The sequence below is a fragment of the Pyxicephalus adspersus genome, chromosome 2 (assembly GCF_032062135.1).
Source record: "Pyxicephalus adspersus chromosome 2, UCB_Pads_2.0, whole genome shotgun sequence".
NCBI lineage: Eukaryota > Metazoa > Chordata > Amphibia > Anura > Pyxicephalidae > Pyxicephalus > Pyxicephalus adspersus.
In genome coordinates, this window is record NC_092859.1 from 117,411,314 (window position 1) to 117,428,072 (window position 16,759).

The 16,759-nt window shown below is 38.4% G+C and overlaps 2 protein-coding genes across 9 annotated transcripts in view; one reads left to right on the forward strand and one right to left on the reverse strand.

Moving 5' to 3' along the window:
* Positions 1 to 5,677, forward strand: part of HERC1 (HECT and RLD domain containing E3 ubiquitin protein ligase family member 1) — an 89,437-nt gene extending 83,760 nt beyond the window's left edge. For all 8 annotated transcript variants that reach the window (XM_072402066.1, XM_072402072.1, XM_072402073.1 and 5 more), the window contains exons 73-79: positions 5 to 174; positions 276 to 441; positions 1,025 to 1,101; positions 2,030 to 2,282; positions 2,816 to 2,968; positions 4,050 to 4,355; positions 5,087 to 5,677. In XM_072402066.1, the coding sequence (XP_072258167.1) occupies positions 5 to 174; positions 276 to 441; positions 1,025 to 1,101; positions 2,030 to 2,282; positions 2,816 to 2,968; positions 4,050 to 4,355; positions 5,087 to 5,272 (1,311 nt within the window). In that variant the 3' untranslated portion in view covers positions 5,273 to 5,677. The remainder of the gene's footprint in view (positions 1 to 4; positions 175 to 275; positions 442 to 1,024; positions 1,102 to 2,029; positions 2,283 to 2,815; positions 2,969 to 4,049; positions 4,356 to 5,086) is intronic.
* A 783-nt stretch (positions 5,678 to 6,460) lies between these two features.
* FBXL22 (F-box and leucine rich repeat protein 22) lies at positions 6,461 to 15,584 on the reverse strand. The gene is made up of 3 exons (XM_072402075.1): positions 13,559 to 15,584; positions 12,169 to 12,564; positions 6,461 to 8,199 (listed from the first exon to the last, which is right to left on the reverse strand). Exons 1-3 carry the CDS (start codon positions 13,615 to 13,617, stop codon positions 7,836 to 7,838), a joined length of 819 nt encoding a protein of 272 aa, XP_072258176.1. The 5' UTR covers positions 13,618 to 15,584; the 3' UTR covers positions 6,461 to 7,835.
* Positions 15,585 to 16,759: the final 1,175 nt, after the last annotated feature.

Consider the following 16,759-nt stretch of genomic DNA (forward strand, 5'->3'; position numbering starts at 1 on the left):
GCAGAGTAGTGCATCCCACTACAATGCAGGAACATGGGGTGTTGTGCAGGGTCAGCTCAGACCATTGCTGGCTCCTAGAGTCTATACACTTCCTATGGTGCGATCTATAGGAAAGACCATGGTTCAAGGAAAGAACTATGGACCTCAGATTACTGTAAAGAGAATCTCCACCAGGTTAGTCATATTACTACATATTAATTTTATGCTGTTACACAATAAAAAGGCTTCCTTATGCTTCACTTATATTTTACTTGCTTTATTATCTCCTCTTACAGGGGTAGGAAGTGTAAACCCATATTTGTGCAGATTGCCCGCCAGGTGGTAAAGCTGAATGCATCTGACTTGCGTCTTCCCTCTCGGGCCTGGAAGGTAAAACTTGTAGGCGAAGGAGCAGATGATGCTGGAGGGGTGTTTGATGATACAATAACTGAGATGTGCCAGGTAAGCTTCCTTTATTCAGACTTCTGTAATTGTGACATCAGCATGTACATTTTATTTTCTGGATTTAGAATGTAATATGTTTGAAATGAATGCCATGTTGACATTTTGAGATTTCACAGCCCTTTACTTTGAAACTTCTGTCTGTTTATTCTACAAAGCTTAAAGTGTATCTGCATTCTAAATTTAGATTTACCAGCAGTAAAGAGACCGGGCATAGATATTAAAAGATCTTAAGGTCTCTTTTTTTCCAGGCTTTGTGACCTGAAGCTGTGCTGGTGCAACAGTTATGTTTTCTTCATTCTCTGTGTTTAATGTGTGAAGTAACATTGACAAAATAGATTTATAACTATATCCATACTTTCCTATATTAAAAGAACCAATGCTGGTGAAATCCTGGAGGAAACATTGCATTATAAATTCAACAATTGTGATGGTATGTCACATTATTATTTTGTTATTGGGCTAGGAGCATGAAAATACTTGGTAAAGCTGTCAGCATTATGTCACGGTAAATATACTGCTTTTGTATTCTTTTAATTATTCTTTTTGAATTTCTTGCTGTTTTTTTTTTTTTTTTTACTAGGAGTTAGAAACAGGAGTGGTTGATCTTCTTATTCCTTCACCAAATGCAACTGCTGAAGTGGGGTATAACAGGGACAGGTATGCAGATCACATTAATGTTATTTGTTTTACCGTTTCTTCTGTTGACTTACACTCACCGGCCATTTTATTAGGTACACCTGTTCAACTGCTTGTTAACACAAATACGTAATGAGCCAATCATATGGCAGTTCATTTAGGCATGTAGTCATTGTCAAGATCACCCACTGAAGTCCAAGCAGACCATCAGAATGGGAAAAAAGGTGATTTAAGGGACTCTGATTATGACATGGTGGGCTGGTCTTAGTACTACATTTCAGAAAATTCTCATCTGGGATTTTCCTGCACAACCAACTCTAGGACAATGGTTTAAGAAAGGTAAAATTATCAGTGAGCAGCAATTCTCTGGTCTATACCATTTAATAATGCAGTCAGTGTACCCACCCTCTGATGGCTCCTTCCAGCCAGGTAACGCACCGGACAACATCACAAAGCTCAGATAATCTCAAAGTGGTTTGACTGGCTTGAGCATGACATTGAATCCACTGTACTCAGATGACCTCCAGAGTCACCAGGTCTGAATTCAGTTCAGCACCTTTGAGATGTGGTGGAATGGTGGACTCTCATCAAGGATGTGTAGCTGACAAATCTGCAGCAACTCTGTGCAATGCTGTCATGTCATTATGGACCAAAATCTCTGCCCCCAGAAGGGTCCTTCTCCTGATAGGGGGGAGGGGCGGACCGGCCAAAGAATTCCTTGCAAAATAAGAGTGGGCACAAGGAAGCCATGATACAGGTTTTGTTTAGTAAGTTTATAGTACTCTCCATCAGCTGTTTACCTAGTTACCCAGTGTTACCCAGCTAATGTTATAACTAATTGCTTTCCTTTACTGTGTTTTTTGTTTACTAGTTGGCAAAGAAACCCCAACTATTGAAAATCTTACTATATGGACATCCTGTGTATAATACTACTTTTTTTTTGCCTCAGGTTCTTGTTTAACCCTTCTGCTGGACTAGATGAGCACCTTATGCAGTTTAAATTCCTGGGTATTCTCATGGGTGTGGCTATCCGCACCAAAAAACCACTTGATTTGCACTTGGCCCCCCTGGTCTGGAAGCAGCTGTGCTGTATCCCTCTGATACTGGAGGACCTGGAGGAGGTCGATCTGCTCTATGTGCAGACTCTCAATAGCATTCTTCACATTGAAGACAGTGGCATCACAGAGGAGACCTTCCATGAGGTATCTGCTACCACATCATTTTTTGGTCTTGTAAAACTAAACTAAAAGATCTGTTTTCTTGGTATTGTGATCCACACCAATCTAATACAATGAACAGGTTTCTAGAATAATAGTCAGAAAAACTGAGTGTTCCACTACACAGTAAGTGCATCAAGAAACCAAGTAATATCCATCTGGTTCAAATATGACACTACTTTTTCATTGGTTGCCACTCTTATTAATACGAAATCTTTTATTTGAAACAGCCAACAGTGCAAAAAAGCCATCTAGATAGCATGAAATAGATGTTAAAGAATGCATGTTTGTAATGTAGAATTTCCTCCAAACATCATTACAGAGACATTTATACACAGTAATTGTGGCTAATACCGGTAGTTACCACCTCTCCTCCTTCCCTCTTTTTCAAACACAAATAACAGGGAGTTCCTTACTGAATGTAACTGCAGCCAGTGACCAGAGTTCTCTGCAGTCATTATTAAGCAATGAATAAAATTGGAATATATTACTACTTATATTTTTATGTTGTTCTTTAGATGATCCCTCTCGATTCCTTTGTGGGTCAAAGTGCTGATGGAAAAATGGTGCCCATTATTCCTGGAGGAAACAGCATCCCTCTGACCTTCTCTAACCGTAAGGAGTATGTGGAGAGGGCGATAGATTACAGACTTCATGAAATGGATCGACAGGTGAGAAGCCTTATAAATTTAAAATGGAATAAAGTTTTATACCATAGTGTGGTCTCCACATTGATATTATGACACATTTTCACCTATATGCCCCTTATTGCATAAGCTTGCTGTATGTAGATTCTTCATAGTGTCACCACTAACAGGTAGAGTCATCATACAAGGTGTATGTGGGGGAAGGTTATACGCTTTCTATTCCAAAAAAAAAAAAAAATACCTGTGCTATTTTTTTTAACAATTCTTTCTTTTTTTCCAACGTGCAACTCCACCATTAAATACAAGATTTTTACTTTATACAGTACAGCTGGCCTATGGGAGCAAAACCAGAGAACACTTAAGCTCCAAGTAATAAATGCCAACATATAAATAGATTCTCAGTCTCAAATAACACTTTGAGTCCTGAGTAACATCTTACAAATGACTTCATTTCTTTAGTTACATTTTTTTATATGTCTTAATATAAATCCATTTTTTTCGCTTTCCTGTTCCAATACAGTGCATTGGCAGCCATCTAAGGTATTTAAAGTCTGTTTAGTTTGTAAAGGAGGAGTTCATGGTTGTCTATAATATAAATATACACAAATATCCCTATTTTAAAATGATCTAACACTGTAGTTGTAACCAGAGTAGCGTTATTTCTTAAAGGAAACCTGTATTTTGCTGACTGGTTTCTGATTGTATGGCTGTCCTTTAATTCAACACTTCTTGAAATGAATTCTTGACCTGGGACAGGCATCCTAATGTGCGCATAGAAAAATTAAAAAAAATGTGTACATAAAAAGTCCAAAAGCTTAGAGTCTGCATGGCAGCCAAAAGGAATTTGTATTTTCAGGAGAGGTCAGCAGTGTAAATCTCATACTTCTACAATACAGGTGTCTTTTATTATGTATTGAATGGTAATGCACTGTTTATAGTTTTCTGCTGTGCAGACAGATATCTATCCTTTATCCTTCTGCATTGCTGATTTTTGCGCTTTGAATAAAAGCATATAACTCTGGGTAGGGAGTGATTTGTATTCCTTTTGTGAAAATCCAAAAAAATCCAAGTTAGGAATAATCTAATAAACCTGTACTTTTCTCAGGTTGCAGCAGTAAGAGAGGGCATGTCCTGGATTGTGCCGGTTCCCCTGCTCTCCCTCCTCACCGCCAGACAGCTGGAGCAAATGGTATGCGGGATGCCAGAGATCTCTGTGGAGGTCTTGAAGAAAGTAGTGCGGTACCGAGAAGTGGATGAACAACACCAGTTGGTGCAGTGGTTCTGGCAGACGCTGGATGAGTTCTCCAATGAGGAGCGGGTACTGTTCATGAGATTTGTTTCTGGAAGATCCAGACTTCCGGCTAACACTGCAGACATCTCACAGCGCTTCCAGATCATGAAGGTTGATCGGGTAAGTGAATATTTATTGTTTATTTATGGAATGAATAAGGTCATTTTATAAAAGCATCTCACAGTCAGCCCATGGAAAGCAAATTGAATAAATTGAAATTAATATTTTAGCCCCACTTTTGACCTCACCTTCCAATGTACAGTTACCTTTTAGAGGTGGATTATCTCTCCCAATATCTTCTATTTTTCTGCAGTGATGTCAGGGGAAATGGTGCAAATTTCAATGTGAGTGTGGTGTACATACATAAAGAAAGCTTTGGGAACAGACTGGTAGCCTTTTATACCGTTGGCTGTCCCTTCTGTTGATGTTCCCTTGTGGAGGTTGCTGCGTTCTATTTACCATACAACTGCTGATATCAGTGAATTTCCATTTTTTGCAGACACTTCAGGAAGGTCCAGAACATCTGCCATATTTTTCCTCACTTTCAGTCCCAGTGACGGTCACTAATCACTGGGGATTTTTCCCATCACTTCCTCTGTTGTCAGGGAAGGTGGGAGGAAATATGCAGAGGTGTGTGTTGGAAAACAGCTGTTGGTATTCCTCTCATTTTGGAGTAACCTGTTGTTTCTGCTGTCCCTGTGAGACAGGAAGTGTGGTAAAAGCTCCCAATACATTGGCAGTCAGCAGTTGTAGCATATAACTGCTGTTTTTCTTTTTCCAACAAAAAGGGTTATTTGTTATTCTTGTCTGGGTTCTTGTAATAAAACAGAGTTGCTTCTTTCCTTTTGCAGCCTCACGACAGTCTGCCTACCTCACAGACGTGCTTTTTCCAACTACGGCTCCCTCCTTACACCAGTCAGCCAGTGATGGCCGAACGTCTGCGCTATGCAATCAACAACTGCCGATCTATAGATATGGACAATTATATGCTGTCCCGCAACGTGGACAACGCTGAAGGATCAGACACAGACTACTAGGCTCTGCTCGCTCTTCAGCAATGAACAGGTTGATCTTACACCAGGCATTTTACATCACCTGCAATATTTCTTTTAATAACAAGAAAAAAAAGTTTTTATTTAATTCTCTCCCTTCATTCTTGTAAACAAAAAAAAAAAAAGTGAACTTTCCCCTCCCTCATTTAGATGAATCTAAGAATAAGTTGCATGGAGAGCAGATTTTGTTTTGAGGGACGGGTAAGAGACCGGGGCCTAGGTGAACTTTTCCACATGACCCTGGTCAGTGCTGTACTTGAATATTGTACATTGGTGCACTTATTGTTCACCCTAAGAACAGTTTTACATGAATATTATTTATTTTGTTTTAATTTGAAAATTGCCTGTGCAGGACTAGTTATGCAGGAAAATAAAACAAACTGAAGAAGACTGATGCTGTTTTGATTACCTTTTGCCATGGATGCACATGTGGGTCACATATTTATTATTTAGAGATCAGTTCAACATATGGGGGGGGCGCATTATAATGCTCACGGATGCTGTTACCTGGGAACTGAAGCTTTCAGGTTCATATTTAGAGATTATTTATCTTTTCTTTTCTTTTTTTGTTTACATTTTTTTTTACATTTTTTCAAACATCAATACATACTTTAAGGGCAAAGAACAGAAAGGTATGATGCCTAAAAAATAAATCTGCTTTCATCTGCTAATGGTGAATGGTGGTGACGGGCAGTAGGGATGTGTAAAAGAGAATGGGCAAGCACCGTCACTTAACTAAAAACATTAAGCTGTTCTCATTCAGATTGCCTGGCCATAGCTGAAATTATTGGGTGCTACAAGTATGAGCAGGGACCTGTAGGTGACTTGGTATAGAATTGTTGTACATAGATTTTTTTTTTAGATACAAAATGTTTTAAAACTATTTTTTTTAAATGAGTAAATATGACTATTTCACATCTCTGACTTTTAGTGGACAGAAATGTGGGATGCATATCATATGTTTACCAGGCAAATCTTATCCGATTAGCTAATAAAATCCTGTGAACCAAATAGAACAATTAAATCTTGCATACACACGAGGGTTCATCCCCTTTCACTTTCTCCTCTCAGGCTCTATGCAGAGTTTCAATGAGAGAGAAACATTTCAAAAGGCAACCATTGCTGCTGTGGTTTTAGATGGCAGGATCGGGCGTCAATGTGGTACTAAGTACATTGTTGTAACATTTACAAATAATTTTATTAATTGAAAAAACATTTATGGTTTCTCTTTAAATGCCTCACACAATCATTTTCAACAATTTCTGTGTGCAAAAAGTGAGCTCTCTTGCTGAGCACACTTTGTACATTTTCTCTGCATAGATCTAAAGGAAGCTGTACAATCAGATTGTGATATGTGAATGTTGACGCTGAGCTATTGTGTATTGTAAACTATAGATTTCTAGTAGAGCCAAGTGAGCAATGGTCATTTCCTGGTATGTTAGACGGAAGATCAATACAGATTTGTTCAAATACACAATATCAATATTAATCAGGGTATAATAAATAAAAAATTACACAATATCAAAACCTATTTAATATAAATTTAAAAATGGTAAAACTGGCAAAGCCAACTACATAAATCAGTATAACATGCCTGCATAGTAATGTAAGAGGCCATTATGGTGGGTCAATAAACTATGGAATGCGATTTGAGGCCCCATTTACATTGCATTAAAATGTTAAGACTGCTCAGTTATTCTGAATGGGCTGGCAGCAGAACTGAATACTAAAAAACAACCTTTCCCCTATTTTTCTTTTTCAATGGGCTATGTGTGGCTGTAATTCCTGCTTCTGTGAGTTGGGATAGTAACCAAAATAATAGCACTGAATAGAGAGTTGCCATACCATGTAGAATAACATACATTAGTGATTGCTTACAGACAACACTGTACTGTACTATGAAGAAGAGAGGACCAGCATGGAGGCATCCCGGCCCTGTCCTCCCTATTGACAATGGTACTTAGCAATGTCCGATCACTAAAGGATTTCACCTCAGTTGTCACAGCAACCCTCAGCTAAATCAAAGGAAGTTGATCTGTTAATGTAGAACACCCCTCAATTCCCATGTAAACATTGGGCAATAAAAGTGTAAATGAGGAGGCTTTTATACCTAAAATGAACCATGTCCCTCCTATGTTTGTTTTCCTCTCCTGGGGTCATTTAATAGAAAACCAATGTATCCATGCATCTATAAAAGGCCATTGTCATTGTATCTGATCAGGTCTACTCTGCATGAACATTGATCAGTTTCACAGCTGCTATAATGGGTTTACTAGAGAATTGTGACTGGGTAGAGGAAGTAATAAAGAGCTTACCATGACCTCTGTGATATGATATTAAAGGACAATACCTACTGATCTAATGGATCCAACACTTACTAGATAGCAGGAGCTCTGATTTTGCTGCTGTTGTGTGGTTAGCCTGGGCCTGTTATTTGCACAAGGATTGGTTTATTACTGCAGCCAGCAAACTTTCACTTAGAAATACAGCCGCCTCCGTATTTTTCTCAGTCCCTGTTTGCATTAAGTGAGCCAGACCCAGCAAACTTCTATGCTTCCATCCAGTCCACATTTAGTATAAGTCGTCTTGGTGTCCTCTTGATGGGAATATTGTCACTCGGTAACCGGTCAGTGACCATGTCTGCACTGCGATCGGCCTGTAGAGTTAACCCTGGACATCCTTGTTGAACCATTGCAAGCCCCTTCTTTGTTACATTTCTGCAGAAGTTTACATGAAGAGTGTGAAGTCGTCTACAAAGCAAAGGAACCACAACCAGCAGCCTATCTGTCACCCCAGAACAGTTCTCCAGCTTTAGACTTTGTAGATCTGGGCATTGTTTCATGACCTGGATGAGAGGCTCATCAGTCACATGGGCGCAGCCTGACAGTGTCAGCATCCGGAGATTTGGGCACCTACAATACAAACATACAGATGTAAAGACACCTTATAAGTTTCCATTTTTATTTCATGTTTGTTCTTTGAGACTCCATAGCTTTGCACATTGCTCGGGGTAACACTGACCATGCATTAGGGGAGAGATGACTGAGTCTCCTTCACTTGTCCACATTCATAGCAGAGGAAATCATAAACCAAATTCTTCAGTCTGATAATGGTGCAGACTGTAAAAAACAGCCAGGTTTCGCTCAGGATAACCAAATTCAAGGGGCTTTTAAGGTCAAATATACACAGTTAGCTTCATATATAAATATGAAACCAAAATGTAACTTAATTTGAGATCTCGCGTTAAAATAGATAATACAATAAAAACAAAAACTCAGTAGAAGTTCATTCATGAATACAAAATACATATATGTTGATTAATTACTCTGGCAAATGTATTAAAAATTGATTGTTATTGTAATTTTAGATCTCTTCCTGAGGAAGCAGACCTAGTTTCCGCAAAATGCGTTGAAGTATTGGATTACCCCAGTGAGAGAGTTTTCTATAAGGAGATCTGTATGACTGTTGTACTTCTACAGAGTTCCTGTTTTTATTGAATTATCTATTTTACAATAACAATACATTTTTGATACATTTGCCAGAGTTTTTAATCCACATATATGTATTTTGTATCAATGAATGAACTTCTACAGTTCTTGTTCTTATTTTTAGTGTATTATCTATTTTAACATGTGAGAAAGTTATATTTTGTTTTTTTTTATTTATATATGAAGCTAACTGTGTATATTTGACCTTAAAAGTCTCTTGAATTTGGTTATCCTCAGGGAAACCTGGCTGTTTTTTACATGTACTGTATACTGAGATGTGGTCAAGATGAAGTCCTGAATGGTACAAAACACTATGACAGACTGTAAAATGACAAATCCTTTGATTAGTCTATTGAGCTGGTTGTCTGGTTCAGCTTTCTAAGAATTTGTTTGCTTTACATAAGATCCTTTGTGGAATCCTCTGACTTTCTCTTTGTTCTGTAAGTTAATTTCAGAGTGGCCTTACTCTGCAGAGAATCTAAATGGAAACTAGCGTGCAGCCAAGAAGTGAAAAAGACCTCCCTAAATCAGAGGATTCAACAAGTCTCCTTTCCAATTAGACTGCTTTTATACAAAATCATCCTATGGTAATATTTTAGGCTGGAGTTTTTCTTGAAACACATAATGGCACAAATGTATATAACATTAAACTTGCCTAATATCGTTTTTGCCCCCCATTGTACCCCCAAAAAAGTTCTAACCCATCAAGGCATGGACTCCAGAAGACCTCCCAGGGTGTCCTGTGTTACCCGGCACCAAGCAGCAGATCCTTTAATTCACATGGACTCTGCCGCTTTGTTATAGACCAATATTGATTAACCAAGGTTCCTCCAGAGGTTGCTAGGGGTTCCTTAGCCAATGAGCAGTTTGGTCCTTTCAGGTCAGTTAAGATGCCACCAAAGTGACGTTTTTGGCTATTTGTATGGGTGACATTCATCCCAAAGGGCTGGCAATGTAAGAGTCATTCTTCTCACTGACCACCACACTGATGTACTGTGAGCTGAGGATATAATAATTACATTAGGGGTTCCCTAAGATCTAAAATGTAGTGCAATGGTTCTTCTGTGTTAAAAAGATTGAAAAAGGCTGATATAGAGCTTCCTGCCCTATGCATAATAAGAAAAAACATGCTCATCCTCACCTTCCCCCCTTACAAAAAAAATATCACAAGTTCAGTTAATTTGCTGCTTCATATATCTTCCCCCTAACAGGCGCCATTGTAACCAGGTTATCAGTGCTGTTCTCTGTGCCTGATAATAATGTTTTAGCTGATAAGTGTAAGTTCATCACTCTGAGACTTTTATTTCAAATGGTACAGATGACGAAGGGCTGTCTTTGGCTAAAAAGTTACAAATGACTTAGTGTAATGACAACACACCACATTCAATGGCATTCTTGGTTGTCAAGTTGGATGCTGCAGTAGGTTTCTTTTTTCATTTTTTTTTCTGTTACTCTTATTCTGTGGTTCTTCCAGTAACATACTTCCCCCTCCAAGAATGATGACACTGTCCCCTTTTTTGTATCATAACAAGATACAAATTAAGACTGCAGTCCATTGTGAGTTTTACCCCTCTATGTGTACTGGTGATCACTGAGAAAGTTATAGAAAATCCAATATTTTTAGAGTTGTTTCCAGAACAGGGGATCAGAAGAAATGTAATGGGCAGTATGATGGCTCAGTGGTTAGTACTGTAGCCTTTGCAGCACTGGGTCCCCAGTTCAATTCTCGTCCAGGACACTACCTGCATGGAACTTGTATGTTCTCCCTGTGTTTGTGTTGGTTTCCTCCGGGTACTCCGGTTTCCTCCCACATTCCAAAAACATGCAGTTAGGTTAATTGGCTTCACCCTAAAAATTTACCTTAGACTGTATTATTGAAATATGACTATGGTAGGGACATTAGATTGTGAGCTCTTCTGAGGGACAGCTAGAGACATGACTATGAACTTTGTACAGCGCTGTGTAATATGTTTGTGCTATACAATACTGTGTAAGAATAATAATGGACTCCCTGTCTGAAAGGGGCATTCAAGCAATATTTATAATATCCCTATCCATCACAAATAATGAAAGAATTAAAGATCAGGAATCTAGAGCTGCCCAATAACAAACCATCAGCTACAATAAAGTAACTTCACAACAATCCGTACATCACACAGAGAAGAACAAATCGGGGTTCTATGGAGTTGGTGCAGCATCACTCAATATTAATCATAAAATGCATTTTAAATAATAAAACCTGACATAAAACAGCACTAAACTCGGAGGTTACATATTGATTATAGTTCACTTTTTTAGGAGTGACCTTAGGGGTTCAAGTGAACCCGACAGAGGACAAATTGTGTCACTTCGGGAACCTGTTCAGGCTTCAGCTGTCCTCCCTGAAACAGACTCCTTCACATGAATGTACCACAGACAAAAGTTCCAGAATCAATCCTCCCGACAGCCAAACTTTGCAAATGTCTAAATAATAATTATTAGGTTTTGGGTGAAATGGAGGAGGATCAAACTCTCAGGTTTTACAGACATTGGAGAGATTCCTTCACTTCCTGTTTGGTTGTCCCCAGAACAGAGATGTGAGGGGGAATCACAGAAGCCACAAAAAGCAGTATAACCTAACTGGGTTGGGGGTCTGACTTTCCCTATTTGATTTAGAATTAAAAGATAAAAATTGTGGATATACCAGTAGCTGCCAATTGGGTTTTCGGAAATAACAGAGTCTGCCCTAACATTTGCAGGCTATGTCAGGGAAAGCTTTCTTTGATGTAGCTGACGGTATAATAGGGAATTCTCCCAGACTCACAAAATGTGAGTCCCTGGGTTATGTGACAGCAATAGGATGCTAAGCCTGAGTTCTGTCACATATTATTATTATTATTAATATTATTTATTAAAAAGCTCCTGGGCAGTCCATTTCTGTCTGGATTGTCTAAAAGCAGTACATTGTCTTACATGAAAATTTATTTTACAGTATATTATAATAGTATGAGTATAATAAAGTTTGAAACACAAAGTCATGTCAAAATAATAAATGAAATAAATAAACAAAAAATTTACCCATAAATTTATTAATTACCTTTGACATGATTTCGTGTTTCAAACTTTATTATACTCATACTAATATATTATACTGTAAAATAAATTTTCATGAAAGACAATGTACCGCTTTTTAATTTTTTTTACTGAGTCACACTCGGGTTTACTGCTCAGGAGGTTAACAAACAGTATTTATATAGCGCCAACATATTACGCAGCGCTGTACATTAGATTTCCCCAAATCCTAAGCATGCGGTGTTTCTAGCTGCAGTGGCGGATGGGGGGAGACAAGTTCAGGTTAAGGTGGAGGAGACCCTTTTGGTTGTCCACATTATACAAGGCTGAATAGGACATTACCTCTCGGCGACCTGGCGCAGGAACTCGCTGACCGTATTGACATGGTGGCTGCACATGGATTTTTGGAGTGCGGTTTTCACCCAGTCTTCAATGTTGCAAACTTTAACCCTGCTGGAATACCAGCAAATAGACAAAGATTTCAGAGCCGATCCCAAAATAAAATTCTTCTTTGTCAGCTCTGATGGGGAGTTGAAATGAAGTTGTTTCCATAGTGAAGGCTCCTGGTAAACGTCCATCAGCTTGTGACATGTTTGTGACAAGGACTTCCTACTGTCCTTATCCAGGAAGGAAAACAAATGTAGGAGACATTCCGGGTTCAGATCTGGAAGCGTTATAGTCACTCCTGGCATGGCGCACCGCAGAGGTGACAGGTGAATCCAAATGTCTTTCTGGATGCTATGGAGAAAGCAGTGTAACAGACAGGGTAGATGGTTTCCTGTATTTTTAAATAAAGTTTTATTTAAATTTAATGTCTAACTTGGTGCTATGGCAACCATAATTCATCTTGTACTGCTCTGACTTAAAAAAAGAATATATTATATATAATATATAAATAAAATAAATTAAATAATAATATTAGGTTGATCCCACTAGTGCATTGCAGAAATGCTCAACACCTGCATATAAGTGTGTAGGCTTATTGTTTATTAATAATGGATACCTAACACACCCTATCAATGTGGTAACATGCACCCGTGTGTTGTGCTTTAATAAATGCAGCGTAGAATTATATTTGTGTGGTATATCTCCCCTCCTATTGTGTGTCACTTCCCCAACCTAGATTGTAAGCTCTTCGGGGCAGGGTCCTCTCCTCCTCCTGTGTCATTGTCTGTCATTTGCAACCTCTATTTAATGTACAGCGCTGCATATTATGTTGGTGCAATGAAAATTCTGTTTACTAATAATATTAATGTCCTAGGTTTAAATAAATGGACTGCTGAATGCATTGTATTGCAGCACATACAGCAATGCATGTGCTATTACTAAAATGCATCACATTCCTATGATGGGAATGAGCCGTTATCCCTGAAAGTTCTTATTTCTAGAACAGTGACCAGCCGTATATAATAGGCTTATAACTGGCTGGTAGAATAAAAATGCCGGCTTTCCTATTATATTCAATGCTATATATCTGTAATAAGTAACACATACAGAGCACACACGTGTACATACATGGAATGCCTTTCACAGAAAATACAAAGTCAAGACACTGCAAATAACTTCTTACAAACTATGGATCTCCTACCTGGAAAGTAGGGAAAGCAAAACATTGTGAAACCTGATTTCTGCATTTTTAAAATGCTAAATGCATCTAGAACAATTTGTATGTTAGGTCTTGTAATCAGAATTATGTAAAATGATCAATTAAAGAAAAGAGAAGACAACTTACCAGCTCCAGGAGGATGGATGATGTGTGGTCAGAGCTCTGCTGTTAAAGGGCCAGGACATATATGGCTGAGATGTGAGTGCAGCAGCTGCTGGGTTATATTTAGTGACATATCAGTCAGCTCCACACTTGTCACTGAAGTGTGTATATCATCTCTGCTCAATACAACAATCACATACAAAAATTTTTATAGTAATGACATTGCAAATGCTATCAGTGGCTGTGTTTATTGTTAGGGTGAACAGTTTAACAGCGGCCAACACTGTCTGGTAAGGTACGGCACTGATCAGAAAGGACACCATACATTAGTCACTGACTGGTGTCTATCTCCAGCCAAAACCTAATTTAGTATATAGTATAAAATGGGTAGAAGTTGTCAATTTTGCCCTCTGTGTCCTGCTGGGGATATTGTCCCCTACTTCTTGTCCTGCAGACACATTACAAAGTAAAAGGAAATCTCAGAATAAGGCGAAACCCCATCATCTCCTCTTCTAAAAAAAAAAAAGGGGTGAAAGTCCCCAACTGGGAAAAAGGGCTAGAGAATCTAAAAGAGGGAGTAAACTCAAAAATAGCCAAAACAAAAAAAAAATACACTTACCTTCAATCTTGCAGCACTGTCGATCGGGTCCGGCGCGAGATTTGGTGACGTAGTTGGGGGAAAGAACTTGACAATCTCACTGCACATGCATGAGATCGGCTTTGTTTCCCCTTTCGACGAAAGGGCTCCCTTATGCGCATGCCCGAGCAACTCAAGGAGCACCCAAGAGCATCCCGGGATGCATGCCGTAGCTATCCCAAAGGCTTTGTGCTCCCATTCATTCTCAATCGACTGGGTGATCGAGAATAAGGGGGTGGTGCTGCACCCTTTTTTTAAAAAAAATAAATAAAACCATTGTTGCACTTAAAAAAACACACTGAATTTTTACTTCACATAAAAGGGTTGTCTACCCTTTTATGTAAAGTGAAAATTCTGAGTTTAGGTACACTTTAACCACTTGCTATTCTATCCAAAATTCTACCAAATAGTAGTGAAGCAGTATAAACCCAAGCTAAGATGATGAAATATCAGTTGTTTCAAGTGTTTAAACATCAACCCAAGAAAAAAAGATATTGGCCTCATCTACATTGGGTGAATTGTGTTTTTATGCATTACTGTAATGTTTTTATTAGTTACACCTGTTCAACTGCCTATTAAGTCAGAATATTCAATCCACCAATCACATGGCCAACCCAGTACGAGCAAGGTGTATCAGCCACAAAATGTCTGGCAACTGTATAAAATAAATTTCTACAATATACCAAGCACATACCTGTTCTATTCTACTTAGGTACAGTGAAAGCCACCTAAAGGTAACTTGTAGGGATACAAATGTAGGGGCCACCACTGCTTTCAGACCCACTCTAGAGAGAAACTTCAAATGCAGCCCAACAGGTCACCATTGTTTTTTTACATGATGCAGAGAAATCTCTTCACATGTGTAGGAATTAGATGTAGTTCTTTTTTCACACGGGAGTTTGTTGTCCCGGGCTGAAAGTCTGTAGTAAGATGTTGGCGATTATTGCAACATTACAATCAATATACAGTAATGTAACCATTGTGGATGTCAGAATATACTGTAATGACAGTCAATATTATCATAGCAATGCCATCACAAGCCTATGTATTGTACAGCTGTGTGTAATATGTTGGCACTATATGAATACAGTTTAATATTATTAATAATGCTAATTTACTATTGTGTTGCCACAATCAATATGGGCATGGTGTTTCCTGCGCTGAGATGTCAGAAATAATGTAAAACCATAACAACATGTTTGATGTCATAGTGGGTGTGAAAGTACAGTGATGTCAGTGTTATGTGGTCATTGTAGGCACTGTAATACCACCAAAAGCAAGAACTATACAAACTATAGAAATGGGAAACATAAATAAAAGTGAGCCCAGGCAAAAGGATATACAGCACTTCCAAAATGAAGGAAAAACACAAAATGCAAAAGTAATGCGCCTGTGCCAAGCATTATGTAGTGATTTTTTTTTTTTTTTATAGGAATAGCTGAAGCTACCATATTACTGTATTTATTACAAATAAATTAAATTTGATATACTACCTGTTGAAAGTAAGCCAGTTTTAACTACTGGCCATTATTCTAGAAATATACTTTGTACCTTATACACAGAAATCTAGTCAATTATTTTAAAATGTGAGATTATTATTTTTATTTAGGCCGAGTTCAGGGCAAGATCCCCAGATTGAGCAATCCCATACAGCTCCCCATGACTGGCTTCTTGCCAGCTGCTCTGTCACTAACACTGCAGCCGTTTCTTATAGAACCAGCACCCTCACATTTGACAGCTGCCAGCAGTACTAGTTCTGCAAGGAGGCGCAGCAGTTCCCTGGCATTAAGAAGCGGTAAATCACTGCCAGTGTGAACACAGCCTTACATAATGTGAAATAAGCCTTACCCAACAATATTAAGAACACCGTGCCAGAAAAATACAGTTACATGTGGGGGTGTGAGAATAGTTATTAGATGCAAAGATTTCAAAACCAAAGTTGAGCAAGGATTAGATGTAGGTCTTTTATACTTGGAATAATGGCAATAATTACTGCAAAGACACCCGAAGCACTTGTGACACCCAGAGGAATGAAGCAAATAGAAGTCCTAATTTCTTGGTCCAGGACAGTACATGAGAGATTCTGTATGTTAGAATGTCAATCATGCAACTCGCATTTTGAAAAGATTGTAGCCTAGGTGTTTTAGCCAACTATAAATGCAGTGGTAGAGAGATCCAATCTGATAAACCCAGTAAACAATTTTAATTAATATTGCAATCTATATATAAATCTATCCTTGAGGTTGACTGGAAGACACTTTATTAGGTACGCTGTGCAAGTAACAGGTTAGACCCCCTTTTGTCTTCAGAATTGTCCTAATAATTCTTCACTGTATAGATTCAACAAAGTGCTGGAAACATTTCTTATTGATTTTCGTTCAGATGAACATGATAGCATCATGCAGTTGCTGCAGATTTGACAGTTGCACATCTGTGATGCAAATTTCCCTACATAGCTAAATGCAAGCTGATGCAATGTGATTGGCTGACTGGATATTTGCATTAACAAGCAGTCGGAGTAGGTGTACTTAGTAAAGTGGTAAGAATAGGGTAGAGTAAATAAAATATTCATCCTGACAAAAAGGGGT

Bases quoted from the DNA above. Each gene is read 5' to 3' on its own strand.
- FBXL22 (XM_072402075.1), bottom strand. From the start codon at position 13,617: ATGTCCTGGCCCTTTAACAGCAGAGCTCTGACCACACATCATCCATCC. The intron at 12,565-13,558 runs GTAAGTTGTCTT...CTTTCTCCATAG, and splicing joins CATCCATCCTCCTGGAGCTG to CATCCAGAAAGACATTTGGA. The intron at 8,200-12,168 runs GTAATGTCCTAT...TTTGTATTGTAG, and splicing joins CTGCGCCAGGTCGCCGAGAG to GTGCCCAAATCTCCGGATGC.